This window comes from Ips typographus, linkage group LG10 (genome assembly GCF_016097725.1).
Source record: "Ips typographus isolate SLU linkage group LG10, UJ_Ityp_2.0, whole genome shotgun sequence".
In the NCBI taxonomy this organism is placed as follows: Eukaryota; Metazoa; Arthropoda; class Insecta; order Coleoptera; family Curculionidae; genus Ips; species Ips typographus.
Window position 1 is genome coordinate 2,434,485 of NC_138431.1, and position 13,099 is coordinate 2,447,583.

Here is a 13,099-nt window from a genome sequence, read left to right on the forward strand (position 1 = left end):
AAAAGCAGCACATTTAGAATTAGCATTTGGGCTTGCTCATTGTAGCGCAGCATTTTTATACCTTTGATATTTGTTTATATCAAACTGGCAGTAAATGTCAACGTTTTCAATTTGACAGGACGACAAAATTAATAACGTGCCTTTTTTGTTAAAATTGCTTATTTCACATGTTTGATATGCGAGAAACAAAGATGTAAAAAGATGACGTCATTCTCAAAAGGTAAAAATCCAACTATATCAAATGGCTTTTTGGAACTCCTGATGAAGAAGCCATTGAAGCCGTCGCTCAACAAAATCACGACATGCAGTTATTGATGAAACAACAAGTTCACGTAATGTCTGAAGCAATTAGTGATTATAATAAAACTGCATCTACTCTCCAATTTAACGAACAAAGACTTAATGAAAATATGTTAAAATTCAATAATTTCTCTAAAAATACTGTAAAAAGAATCAACTCCTTAACTTACAGTCAAACGGTTACTGATCATCTCGACTTAATTAGTCAATTATGCAATGAACTAAACGAAGAATTTGATGTAATGATAGCATCAATCTTATTTTCAAAGCAAAATATATTGCATCACCCAAACATGACGTAAAATACTTAGGCGTAATACTGGACCAAAAACTAAAATTTACAAAACACTTAAAAAATGCAAGAACTGAAACTATTAAACGGACAAAACACTTTAGATCACTGACATACAAAAACAAAGGTATTAGCACGAAAACCGCCACACAAATATACAAATCCATCTGTAGACCAGTTCTAGACTACGGACACTTACTTAGAGCAAACGCTACTGACAAAACTAAAAGATATTCTCAGACTACGGAACAGATTGCTCTAAGACTAATAACCAAAATAAGACACCCAGAAAACCCACTACACAACCCATCCAACCAACTTCTCTACGAACGTACAAACATGACCAAAATAACAGAGAGACTTAAACAACTACAAAACAAATGGAAAAATAATCCAAACAACTGGACAATAATAAACCCACTGTGCATAACAAGACCAACCAGACAATCCCGTTACCTCTTTCCCACTGCCACCCTACTAGAGCACTTTAACTAAGACTACTTTTTTTTTTGTAAATAAATTGTAAATAATTAGAATAAGTTAACATGTATGATAAAACTATAAAAAAAATCCCACTGTAAACATAGGCAGAAAGACCAAGTGGTCGATAGCCTTTTTTCTGTTGAAAATAAAGATTGTTTATATATATATATATATATATATATTGCATCCAAACATAATTACCCCAAGCCACTTAAAGTATGAGTTGACAAAATTAAAATTAGTATCAAATTTGGAATTACCTTATGATTTACACGACTTTGATAATTCATATAAGTATTTTGCCTTATGTAAATTATCAGCAGTATACGTTAACAAAATTTTAATTTTTGCGATAAAAATTCCACTTGTAACCAAAGAAACTTATCAAATATTTAATTTAATTCCTCTACCTGCACCTACGAAACAACCAAACGTCTAGTCCTATATCAATCCTTCTATATCTCACCTATTACTGAGCACTACGAGGACGTACTACAGTGAATTCAACGACCTATCAAAGTTCATCGATGGAATTTATTTGCACGAGAGCCGTCATACATCTAGTCAACGAACGACCCACATGCAAAATAAATTTAAAAATGGCAAGGGAACCTAGCTTAAAATCGGAATTTGGCACCCAACCAGTGGTTATACATCGTGAGCCAGAATACCATAGGAACCATAAATTGCGACTCTAATCCACAAGTCCATGATATCAGCTTACAAGGCGTTGGAATTTTCATGTTATAACCTAGATGCAAATGCTATACTACATCGACATTATTAACATCCACCTCCAATCAGATCGGAAATTACTCCAATTATATACCGACTATCGACATCACCAAAGACAATTGCTGCATAATGGAACAAGACTACCTAGCAACAGAAGAAATGGAGCCGATTAGACTATCAAACTTGAACTTGAATGAGTTACGTCATGCTCAAAGTAAAATTCAACAATTCGACGATGAGCTAACTCAAAGGATTAACCAACCCCTGTATGTCGTTAAATCCAAATGGTACAACGATCTCTTTGGAATAATAGCTGCAGTTGCAATAATCTTTTCATTTTGCTGGTGTTGCTGCCGAAAATGTCGATGGCCATTAATCTCTTGGTTAACGCGGATGTGTCGTGGTTCCAACTGACCCCTTAGTGTGCATTAACAGCCATAACAACATCAGTCATAGCAGTCTAGGATCTGATTCATACATCAATCCGAAACAGAAAAGTATCCAAAACCACCGCCGATTCCAACCCCGAGGGAATCGTTGATGATGACGTCTCCCGAAGACCACGAATACGAAGTCTATCGAATTAGATAAATTAAGTGAAAGTCTAGACTCAAGTGTAAAAAGTGCGCGAAGGAATCTCAGAGGAAAAGCGTTTAAACTCTAATTATCGCAAAAAGTTTATTTATAATCATCTTATAACCGTAAGGTAGATCCTCATAAAAAAAAAAGAAAAAAAATAAATAAATAACTTTTATTACTTTATTTTTCTATTACTTGTTATATACATTTATATACATTACCTTTTACCATTACCAATATTATCATTTTTATTATTGTATACTTTTTTACCTTTTACTTACCTCTTCCTTTTTATTTTTTATTTTACCTCTATTTAATGAAACTTATATAAAATCATTTTATATACATATTCTTAGGTATATTTTATATTTCTGTAATTTTTACTGTATATTCTTTCTTACCATATAGGTATTTAAATTGATAGAATTTTGCGTGTTTAGCTAATAAAAAGATGGTTAGCAAAACACTTAGAGGGGGAGATGTTAGGACCGTCACGTAGGCCTTCTTTTATCATTAATTGATTTCAACACTGTTCCTAATAGTTTTAGAATAGTGCGATAAACCCTATTAAAATGTAATCTTTAACCAAATATTTTAATATTCCTTATTACTAGTTGTCGCATAAATCTGTCATATTAATTAAGCTATTTTTCGGTCGATTAGGTTTGGTTGCCCTTTTAATTACTTTTATCACTTAAAGGCCACTAAGAAATCTAATATCGTTCACATAGGATTCCCTTTCGGCAAGAAAAAATTGAATTGGCCTTTATGAGTACTCTTAAAATCTGAAGTAATAATATACAGTGTGTTAGGTTTGAAATAAGAAAGTTGGTATACTTTGTGACTGACCCTGTATACTTGCGAACCTCATTTCACCCTCACGTCATGCGCTGTTATTTACTATAACAAGACGCAAATTTTGAGAAAAATAAATCAGCAGTTTTCGAGATATTTGCAATATTCCAGACTTTTTAGACACCCTGTATAATTACTCGATTGAACTTGAACCTGCGACCGTCCGACTTAGCAGAATATTGTTTTATTGAGAAAGTTTTTTACGACCGAGAGGTCTTATTTGCGTAGGATTGCCGTTTTTGCAGAATGGACATTTTTATATAAGGATTAAAAATGTCGGTCATCGTAAAATTTTTGTAATAAAAAATTCCACTATTGGTAATCTCGAGAAAACAATTAAAATGGACATGACAAAAATACCAATCTATTGCGTATCCGAGGAGGAAAGAGATAGCGAGTTGGTAAGCATAGATGACCATAATTTGGACAACATCGACGATGTGGAATTACGTGACAAATTGGAAACATTACTTTTGGAATATAGGAATGTTTTATTCGAAATCGCCAAAATACATGGGAAAAACGGACGTTATTGAGCATGAAATTGACGTGGGGGATTCCAAACCAATAAAGCAAAAGGCTTATCGCGTTTCACAAAAAGAAATTAGAGATTATAGAAAGAGAAATTATAGATCAACAAATAGTGGAAATGGAAAGGAATGACATAATAAGACCGAGTAATTCTCCATGGTCAAATCCAGTAGTGTTGGTAAAGAAGAAATTCGGAAGAAACACGATTTGGTGTTGATTATCGTAAGTTAAATAATGTCACTATAAAAAATTCTTGGTCTAGCTCGAATATAGATGACATGTTGACTTATTTGGGAAATGCAAAATATGTTTCATCATTAGACATGTACGATGGACACGCATCCGGTTATTGGCAAGTTAGAGTAAAGGAAGAATGTAAGCCACTTACAGCATTTACGGCTCCTGGACATGGTCTATGGGAATTTAATGTAATGCCGTTTGGTTTGTGCAACGCCCCAGCTACTTTTCAGCAACTTGGAGATGTTGGGTTTAGGGATTTAAAATGGAGAAAAATTTTGATTTACATGGATGACATAATAATTTTTTCAGAAACAATAGGTCAACATTTGGAAAAAATACGCAAAGTTTTTGATCGTTTGACAGGCGCAGGTTTAACGCTAAAACCTAAAAAGTGCGAATATCTAAAGGAAAAAATTTAAAATTAATATCCTTGAATACACAATTTCTAAAGATGGGATTTTTCCAGATAAAAAAATAATTTCAGTTGAAAATTTTCCAAATGAGACGAAAAAGTTTTCGTTTCGTCCATAAAATGACAAAACTGCTGTGAATGCAGTGCCGCATAAGTAAAATAAATAAACTACAATAATGCACCGTCTATCCCACTGACATGAAGATTGTAACAGTTTGTATACAAAGTATTAATTTTGTTGAAATAAAAATATTACGTTTGTTGTGTACAAACTTCACATACCGAGTTGTACCTAAATTTGAAGTTACTGAGCTCAGGGATTTGTATTCTCTTATCCGCGTCTGAATTTAATGCGCAATTGAAAAATTCACGAACGGATATTAGTCTAATTTTCCGCAGCTACACCAGAAGTGTGTAAAATGATGATTTAAGCGCGAGTGTTACAAGTTATTTGACTACAGTGGAAAAATGATATAATTAAAATGGCATACTTGGACAAAAATACGAGGGACGTTAAATAAATATAAATGTCAGGGGTATGTGATATTGGGGGATAGACAGTGTTGGATATTTGTGAATACCAGCATAATGTATTCGGTCAAAATAAAGTGCATCAAATGAATAATATGCGACCGCATGCGTCCCGTAAAAGTGCTGACATGAAATTAATAGTTATTTGTTTTACAAGGCGAAAAAGTAGCACATTTACTGCCGCAGCGCTATTCATGGCCGAGTCGAAGACGAGGCCATGAAGAAAGATGAGGCAGTAAATGTGCATTTTCGCCGAGTCAAACACATAATTTTTTCGCCGATTATTGTCAATCAGACTAACTTTTTATATTTAAGTAGGAATACACCTCTCCTATTTCTAATAATGAAAATTGTCCACCTATGATGTACCTACAACAATAATTATACCTGTTTGGTTGCTATGATTACGATCTTAAATAGACATCTTAAATAGGCCAAAATTGACATCTAAAAGTTTAAAAGTGTGATTAGCGGCAGTAAAAAATTTTTACTGCCTAGGCAGTAAAAGTGGTTGTTTCCAGCCTGTCGTTAGGCACTAAAATGACAGGTTTACTGACAATCGGCGAAAAAAGTATATAAATAGCACATCGCTGTGATTTGCATTTTAATTAGCGAAGTACCGTAATAGTACCGCGAGTCCGTTTCCTTGAAAAATTGCAGATCGAAAGTTTATAAGAAATGGAGTGGATAGTGGTGTTTCTATATTATGCCCGATGTGTTTCGGACATAAATTTCAAGTTACATTTGTATGACATGGCGTTATACCATTTATGGGAATTACACCAGGAAATTCAGCGACCAGGAATAGTGCATTTGGGAGTCACATCCATTTAGGGTGCCATCAAGACGTGAACCGACGTTAGTTGAAGTGCCGAGGGTGACTTGGCGATCGAATTGGAACCCCGTTGTGCCAGCACCGAATACAGCAAACGGAGCAAACACGCCAGTTAATCATACACGTGTAGGTGGTACGGCACCATATCAAGTGCCTATACGTGAAGAAAGAAATGAAAACCAGTTGAACACTGATCAGGCGAAACCCGGAGGGACCCAAACCGAACAAGACAAGTGAAACAGTTACTGTTCAATGTATTATATCTATAGGCACGTTTTTATTTCCATCTGTTGTTACACCGGTTAACCTGATGGCACCAAAAGCGTTCGTAAATAATTTCCGATAGATATGATGGATTCTTTTTTGCGTTCGTATTTTCATCCGTTGAACTAACGTTCAACCAGTGATGTAAACCGGGCGCAACCGGACTTTGAAGTCGGTGGAACGAAATGACATTTGTTGGTGGATTGAATTTGTAATTTATTGGTTATGTTTTGTTTGGTTTTTATTTCGTTACTAAGAAAATCGAAAAACATGGTAGGAAAGATTGTTGTATCATTGGAGCATGAAGGAGTCGAAATACAGACTTTTCTTAGTCCAGAAGAAATTGAAGAAATTGCGATGTAAAATCATCTACCTAATGAGTACCTATAAACAACAAAACAACATTCTCTATGTATTCATCTATTTTATGGTGCTTCTCTCTAGATGCAATCAACAACAGCTCATCTAAAGAATAATCTGAATCTGAAATATCTGAATCGTTTCTTAGTGTTGCCATTACTGCAGCAACGTGTTCCATTTTTTCTGTAAACTTTTTCGCTTTTTTCTCAAACAAAACAAAACAATGTTTAGGTTTAGGCACGGGTTTAGTTAATTTAGGTTAAAAATACAAATTTTTGAGGTGATGGAAGATGGTGGTTTTCAAGGGCGTTTGTTATTTCAACGGTATTTTGATGCCATCACATCTATTGACAATCAATTGACAGATCATCAGAGTAGCACCGGACTTCCATCTGATTCACCACAGCATAAAATTATGTTGAAATTAAAAACGTCCCTTATATTATAAAGGGTGTCTCAACAAGAGCGCCGGATTTGAATTTGCCGCCATTTTTTTTTTGTGCGACTAGTTTGACATTTATTTTTTGACAACTGTCATGTACTGACCTCGCGATTAAAAGTTATGGAGCGGTGTTCGACAGCGTTTAATTATTGTGAAAACTTACTACAAAATGGGGAATGTTTCGCGGAAACAGTTCGCAAATTACGTGCAATTTTCGGTCGCAACAATGCGCCAAATGAATCGACAGTTCGCCGTTTAATTAAAAAATTTGAAACAAAATGCAAGTTGATGGATGAAAAGAGCACTGTGCGCCGCCGTCCTTGCCGGTCCCCGAGTGTGACCGAGATTCCAGGCACTTCCATTCGCCACCGTGGCCCAGAATTAAACATTACGAGACCCTCTCTACAACGAATTTTGACAAGACATGCATTTGCACGCATACAAAATTCAACTGATGTAAGAACTCAAGCCAAGGGATCATGCGCAGCGCCGTGGATTCGTTAATTGGGTGCTGGAGCACCACCAAATTGATGCTGATTTCTCGAGGAAAATCATTTTCTCCGATGAGGCACATTTTCAGCTAAACGGGTATGTAAATAAGCAGAATTACCCAATTTGAGGTGCTGAAAATCCCCGTATTATACTGGAAAAACCAATGCATCCGCCGCGAGTAACTGTTTGGTGCGCATTTTGGGCTGGCGGAGTGATTGGACCGTATTTTTTTGAAAATGCGGCTGGAAATGCGATAAATGTTAATGGTGCGCGGTATCGCAAATGTCGTATTTCATGTTTAATCGCAACTATTCCTCTTAACGTTTAAATATAAATTTTTGCTTAATTCTAAAATAATATGTGTTTTTTTTAATATTAAATCCGGCGCTCTTGTTGAGACACCCTTTATATTGTATATTTAGATTTTATCTACAGTGTGACCCATTTAGAATGGAAACACCCCTATAAAATTTTAGGTTATTAACCGATTTCAATGATTTTTTTTTTGAAATAATTAGGAATGAAATGTCTATTACGGGAGAAAATTTTAAATATTTATTTCAGTTTTCAGGTCATATTACGATACTTTTTCTTGATAGAAAATGGAGAATTTTTATTAGCGATTTTTTTATTGAAAAAATCCTACTGGATCTATAGTGCTTTCAAATAGCTGCGACCTAGAAGGACAAAGGGCTTTCAAGTAGAAGGACAACTCACATCATTTTCGTAGCTCGAACTCATTGTCACCGATAAATCACTTTGACGGAATGGCTTTATTTCAAACGGGTATGTCAAGCGTTGTTATGGAAACGCCGAAAAGGTTGGTGAGTAGATTGTTAGTAGAAAGCGAAAACGCTCTAGAGCAGAAAATGATTCACTTTCTGCGCACGTGCGGCGAATAACCACTTTCTGCTTTAAAATGGAAGCGTACATGATGTACTTTCAAAGTCAGTCGTCGAAAAATAAATTTAAAATCAAAATTTCGCTTACTCCATTTTTCTGATAATATTATAATAGGATGAATTTTATATAAGGTTAGCGTTAACTTAGATTCATAATTAGCATTGTCAAAGGTAAGAGTTACCTCTCTTAGTTTAAACTGGAGGACCAGTTTCATGGAGGAGTGGCAAATGTCACGAAGGAAATAAATCAAATTTATTTCACTTGAATGGAAACATTAAAAAATGTGGAATTTATATTACTTGAGCGGAAACATTAAAATTGTGGAATGCGGTCAGAGTGCAACTGCACTTATGCCCGTCCGGTGCAATAGCTAAACTATGCACCGGAGTTTGACCGGACGCTGGGTTGCGGAATATTTCCAAGTACCGAAGGTCGAAAGGTGGTCACGACTTGTCGGCTAGAGGAGACCAGGTCTGGGAGTTTTTGATTGGTGGAACCAATGTTTGGAATGCTATAAGAAGGAAGTTGTACCCTAGAGAGGGGTTCATTCCAGCCAGTCCAGTTTTGCTGTGCACCACGTCGAAAACCGAACCGCAAATGTTTATTAGACATGTCAGTAACTCTCAAGTAAAGTTATTCGTGAACGCGCTCCAAGTGACAAGCCTCTCTCCAAGATTCTGTCTTCATTAGAGGTGTAAGTATGAGTATTGTACTATTATGTTGTGTATTGATTTACGCCTGTTTGATTATGATCTTATTGGAAGTTAGCAACGTTTTCGTTGGATTAGGAAACCGGTCAGTTCATTAGTTAGTAAGATAGGAGTTGTTAGGTTAATTTATTTTCACGTTGAAACGAGATCCCAGGCAAATAAGTTGAATTAAATTCAACACGTCACGCTAGTCGTGACAATATGCTAATGGCTGTGTGCAGAAGTTCCTATATTCAATCATCTTATCTCACCATCGATGAACAGCTTTTAAGATTTAGAGGAAGGGGCTCATTCCGTATGTACATTCCTAACAAACCGTCAAAGTACGGTATAAAGATTGTTATGCTTAGTTATGTAAATAGTTTTGTTACTTCCCACTATGCATGATGGTGCAAGCATTTCTGAAATTGGAAAACCTGATATAATTATAAACTATAATGAAACCAAGTCAGGAGTAGATACTTTTGATCAACTGTGCAGTAATATGACTTGCTCCAGAAAAACACGGAGATGGCCTATGTGTATTTTTTATGGAATGATTAACATAGCTACCATCAATTTTTAATATACTGCCATAACTCTCACAAAGCTAATACGAAGCCTGCTTCCCGCTACCAGTTCATGTTTGATTTAGGCAAAAGTCTTGCCGAACCATGGATGCGCCCAAGATTGAACCTCCCTAATTTACGTCGCAATATTCGACAGGACATAAACGGAATCCTAAACATACAACCTATTCCTGAACCAGTTAACCCAATGGAAAAGAAGCGGACAGTATGCTCTTTCTGCCCTAGCCGTCTAAGAAGAATGACAACCAACTATTGTGTACAGTGTGAACGAGCAATATGTGGACAACACAACAGAAATTGTTGCCCAGAATGTCCATTTTCTATGTCCTAATACACAAACTGTTGTTATTTTTGCTGGAAAATATATTTTGCATTTTTAAATTCTGTTTTAATTAAAAGTTGTAAATTTTACGACGTATTACTATTACAAAATAATCAAATCATATTAGTACTCTAGGGTTAAAAAAGGTAGTGTCAAGACAATAATTGAAACACTGAAAAACACTAGAGGACATTACTCGTTAAGTAACGAAGTAACGCGTTACTTTCATACAGTAACGAGGAACGTTTTGTCAAAGTAACGATTTTTTTGAGTAACGCGTTACTTTTTCGTCGGGTAGTAACGCAAAAGTAACCGTTACTTTTTTAGAGTAACGCTGACAGCTCTGCTTAAGTTCTAACACAAAAAAACATATAAATTTTAAAATGTACGAGCTAGAGAAACCTAGTAAGTAAAAACAATAATTTTGTAACCATTTCATTCAAAACTTTTGTAACCATTTCATTACAGGATGTATTATTGTAATTATTTTTATTATTTTTGTCACTACACTTACAGTTTATAAACTAAGAATTAGGAACTCTGTGTCGAGGAAATTACTCCAGAAATTAGTCACCGAGGACGGTGAGAACTCTAAGGGGGGAGGAGTTACGGATCTGGATCGACCCTAAACCCTAGATGACTGAAGTTATCTTGAATAAATATAATTAGTTAGAAGCCATTTGGTTATCTTTAGGTTTAGGCCTCTCAGAACAAACCTTTATTGCCTTTATTTAAATATGATAATCATTAGATTGTAATTGCCTCTAGTTAAATATAATAATCATTAAGTTGTCATTTAGATATAATAATAATGAAGTAGGGGAGACCGGTGTCGATTGTAACAGGTGTCGAAAGTAACACGACCGATAACACTGCCATCTTTTTCAATTATATTGAAATGCGCGGGTGAGGCAAAGCAGAAAGCAATCCGGCTGTGTGGTATTTAGTTTAAATTCATCCCGCATGCGCACTGCTCGTTTTGTAGACAAAAGTTTATAAACTGCCGAAAAAGTAAATAATGTCGACACAAATTGTTTGTTGAAGCTCGAAGTGTTTAGATTGGCAGTCTTTCAAGGTAAGGGTAGGTTTTAGTGTAGTTTTTGCTTTATTTTTGGTGGATAGTGGGTTCGTTGTTTTGCCCAAACAATACAGAAACGTAAACGATATCGTTTAAGGTTATGAGGTGTCGGTAGTAACAAATGCTACGGTGTCGATAGTAACGTGTTACAATCGACACCTACGCGTTACAAATTAATTTTCTTGTTTACAGCACATTGAAAAATGGTAAAACCTAGACCAAGAAAGACGGAAAGGGGACTGATACCTAAAATTATTTATGAAGAAGCAGCAAGAAAGGTGATTGATAATGAACAATCTGTTAGAAAAGTAGCTAAGGATTATGGAATGTGCCATGTTTCTTTAAATCGCTTCGTGAATGCTCTACGTAACAATTTACAGCCTAATGTGGGATACAACCCTCACAATAGGGTGTTTACTGCTGAGCAGGAATTACAGCTAGTCAAATACTGTGAAAAAACGGTCGATTTGTACTTTGGGCTCACTACCAAGGACCTTCGTAAACTAGCGTTTCAGTTTGCATCTGCTAACCGGCTTAACTATCCTCAAAAATGGAATGAGGTAGAACAGGCTAGTGAAGATTGGCTTGCAGCTTTCCTGAGAAGAAATTCTCGTTTAACACTTCGCACCCCCCAAGCAACTAGCCTTGCACGAGCCATGAATTTCAATAGAGAAAACGTTTCCAACTTTTTAATAAACTGGCAACTGTATTGGAGAGACATAGTTTTGAACCACAAAATATCTACAATATTGACGAGACTGGTGTGTCCACGGTTCAAAATCCAACCAAGGTAATAGCTAAAAAGGGGACCAAACAAGTAGGATCAGTGGCATCTCAAGAACGTGGAACACTGGTTACGCTGTGTGTGGCTGTAAACGCAGTTCCGCCAATGTTTATATTTCCCCGGTTACATTTCAAGGATCATTTTATTAGGGATGGGCCTATTGGATGCATAGGGGTAGGAAATAAGTCAGGATGGATGCAAGAGCAGGAGCTTCTGGAATTTATGAAACACTTTGTGACACACGTTAAACCCAGCGAGACTAATAAAGTTTTAGTTTTATTGGACAATCACTCTTCACATGTATCCATTTCCTTGATAGATTATTGCAGAGCTAATTTTATTACATTATTGTCGTTTCCCCCACACACCTCGCACCGACTCCAACCACTAGATCGAGGAGTATATGGTCCTTTTAAGAAGTATTTTAATAACTCTGCAGATCAATGGATGAAGAATAACCCAGGGAAGCGCATGACCATCTATGATTTACCTTCAATTGTTAGAGCATCAATTCCTTTAGCTACTACGCCATCAAATATTCTAGCTGGTTTCTCTTGCACCGGCATTTCGCCTTTTAATCGTGAAATATTCCAAGATTGTGATTTTCTACCATCTACAGTAACCGATAGACCACTAGATAACGAGCATGAATACCAAATAAAATCACCAACAGTAGTTGAACCTGCCAACTTAAATGAAAGTCAACCAGGACCATCGACAGCCAGAGACACTACTCCTTCGCCTCAACCAGGACCATCGACAGCCAGAGACACTACTCCTTCGCCTCAACCAGGACCATCGACGGCCACGGACATTAGTCCATCACAATCACAACCGACAGCATTCATTACACCTGATATTCTGAAACCATTACCTAAAGCAGATGTCTCTAAAACCAGGAAAGGGGGACGAAGGAAACTTAAAACTGCAATATTGACCGATACTCCAGAGAAGATCTTAATTGAAGAACTACATTTTAAGAAAAAAGTTCCAGTAAAACGCAAAATTGAACAAAAGGACACAAAAAACTCCGCAGGTTTCAAAAGTGATAAAGTTACGGGCAAACGAGTGAAACAAGTTAAAAAAAAGCCATTAGAAAATTATTCTTCGGATGATGATGAGACTTTCTGCTTAGTGTGTTCTGGACCGTATTGTGCGAGCACCGAGGATTGGATACAATGCAGAACATGTAAAGAATGGGCACATTTAAACTGCACAAACAAAAGCCTATTTTACGTTTGCATAAACTGTATTTCTGATGACGAATAACAAAACCAAAATTTTTATTATTGTTTAAAAATGTAGCTGATTTTGTTATTATTATCTCGCTTTGAAATAAAATATATACGTTTTTGTATTGTATATCAAAAATAAATTGATTT

General features: G+C 36.0%; 1 protein-coding gene across 1 annotated transcript; it reads left to right on the forward strand.

Moving 5' to 3' along the window:
- Nucleotides 1–9,096: 9,096 nt before the first annotated feature.
- LOC145734848 (uncharacterized) lies at nucleotides 9,097–10,559 on the forward strand. Its single transcript, XM_081988478.1, is given in 2 exon segments — nucleotides 9,097–9,521; nucleotides 9,524–10,559. Coding segments are annotated over 2 exon segments (519 nt in total). The 5' UTR covers nucleotides 9,097–9,343; the 3' UTR covers nucleotides 9,865–10,559.
- Nucleotides 10,560–13,099: the final 2,540 nt, after the last annotated feature.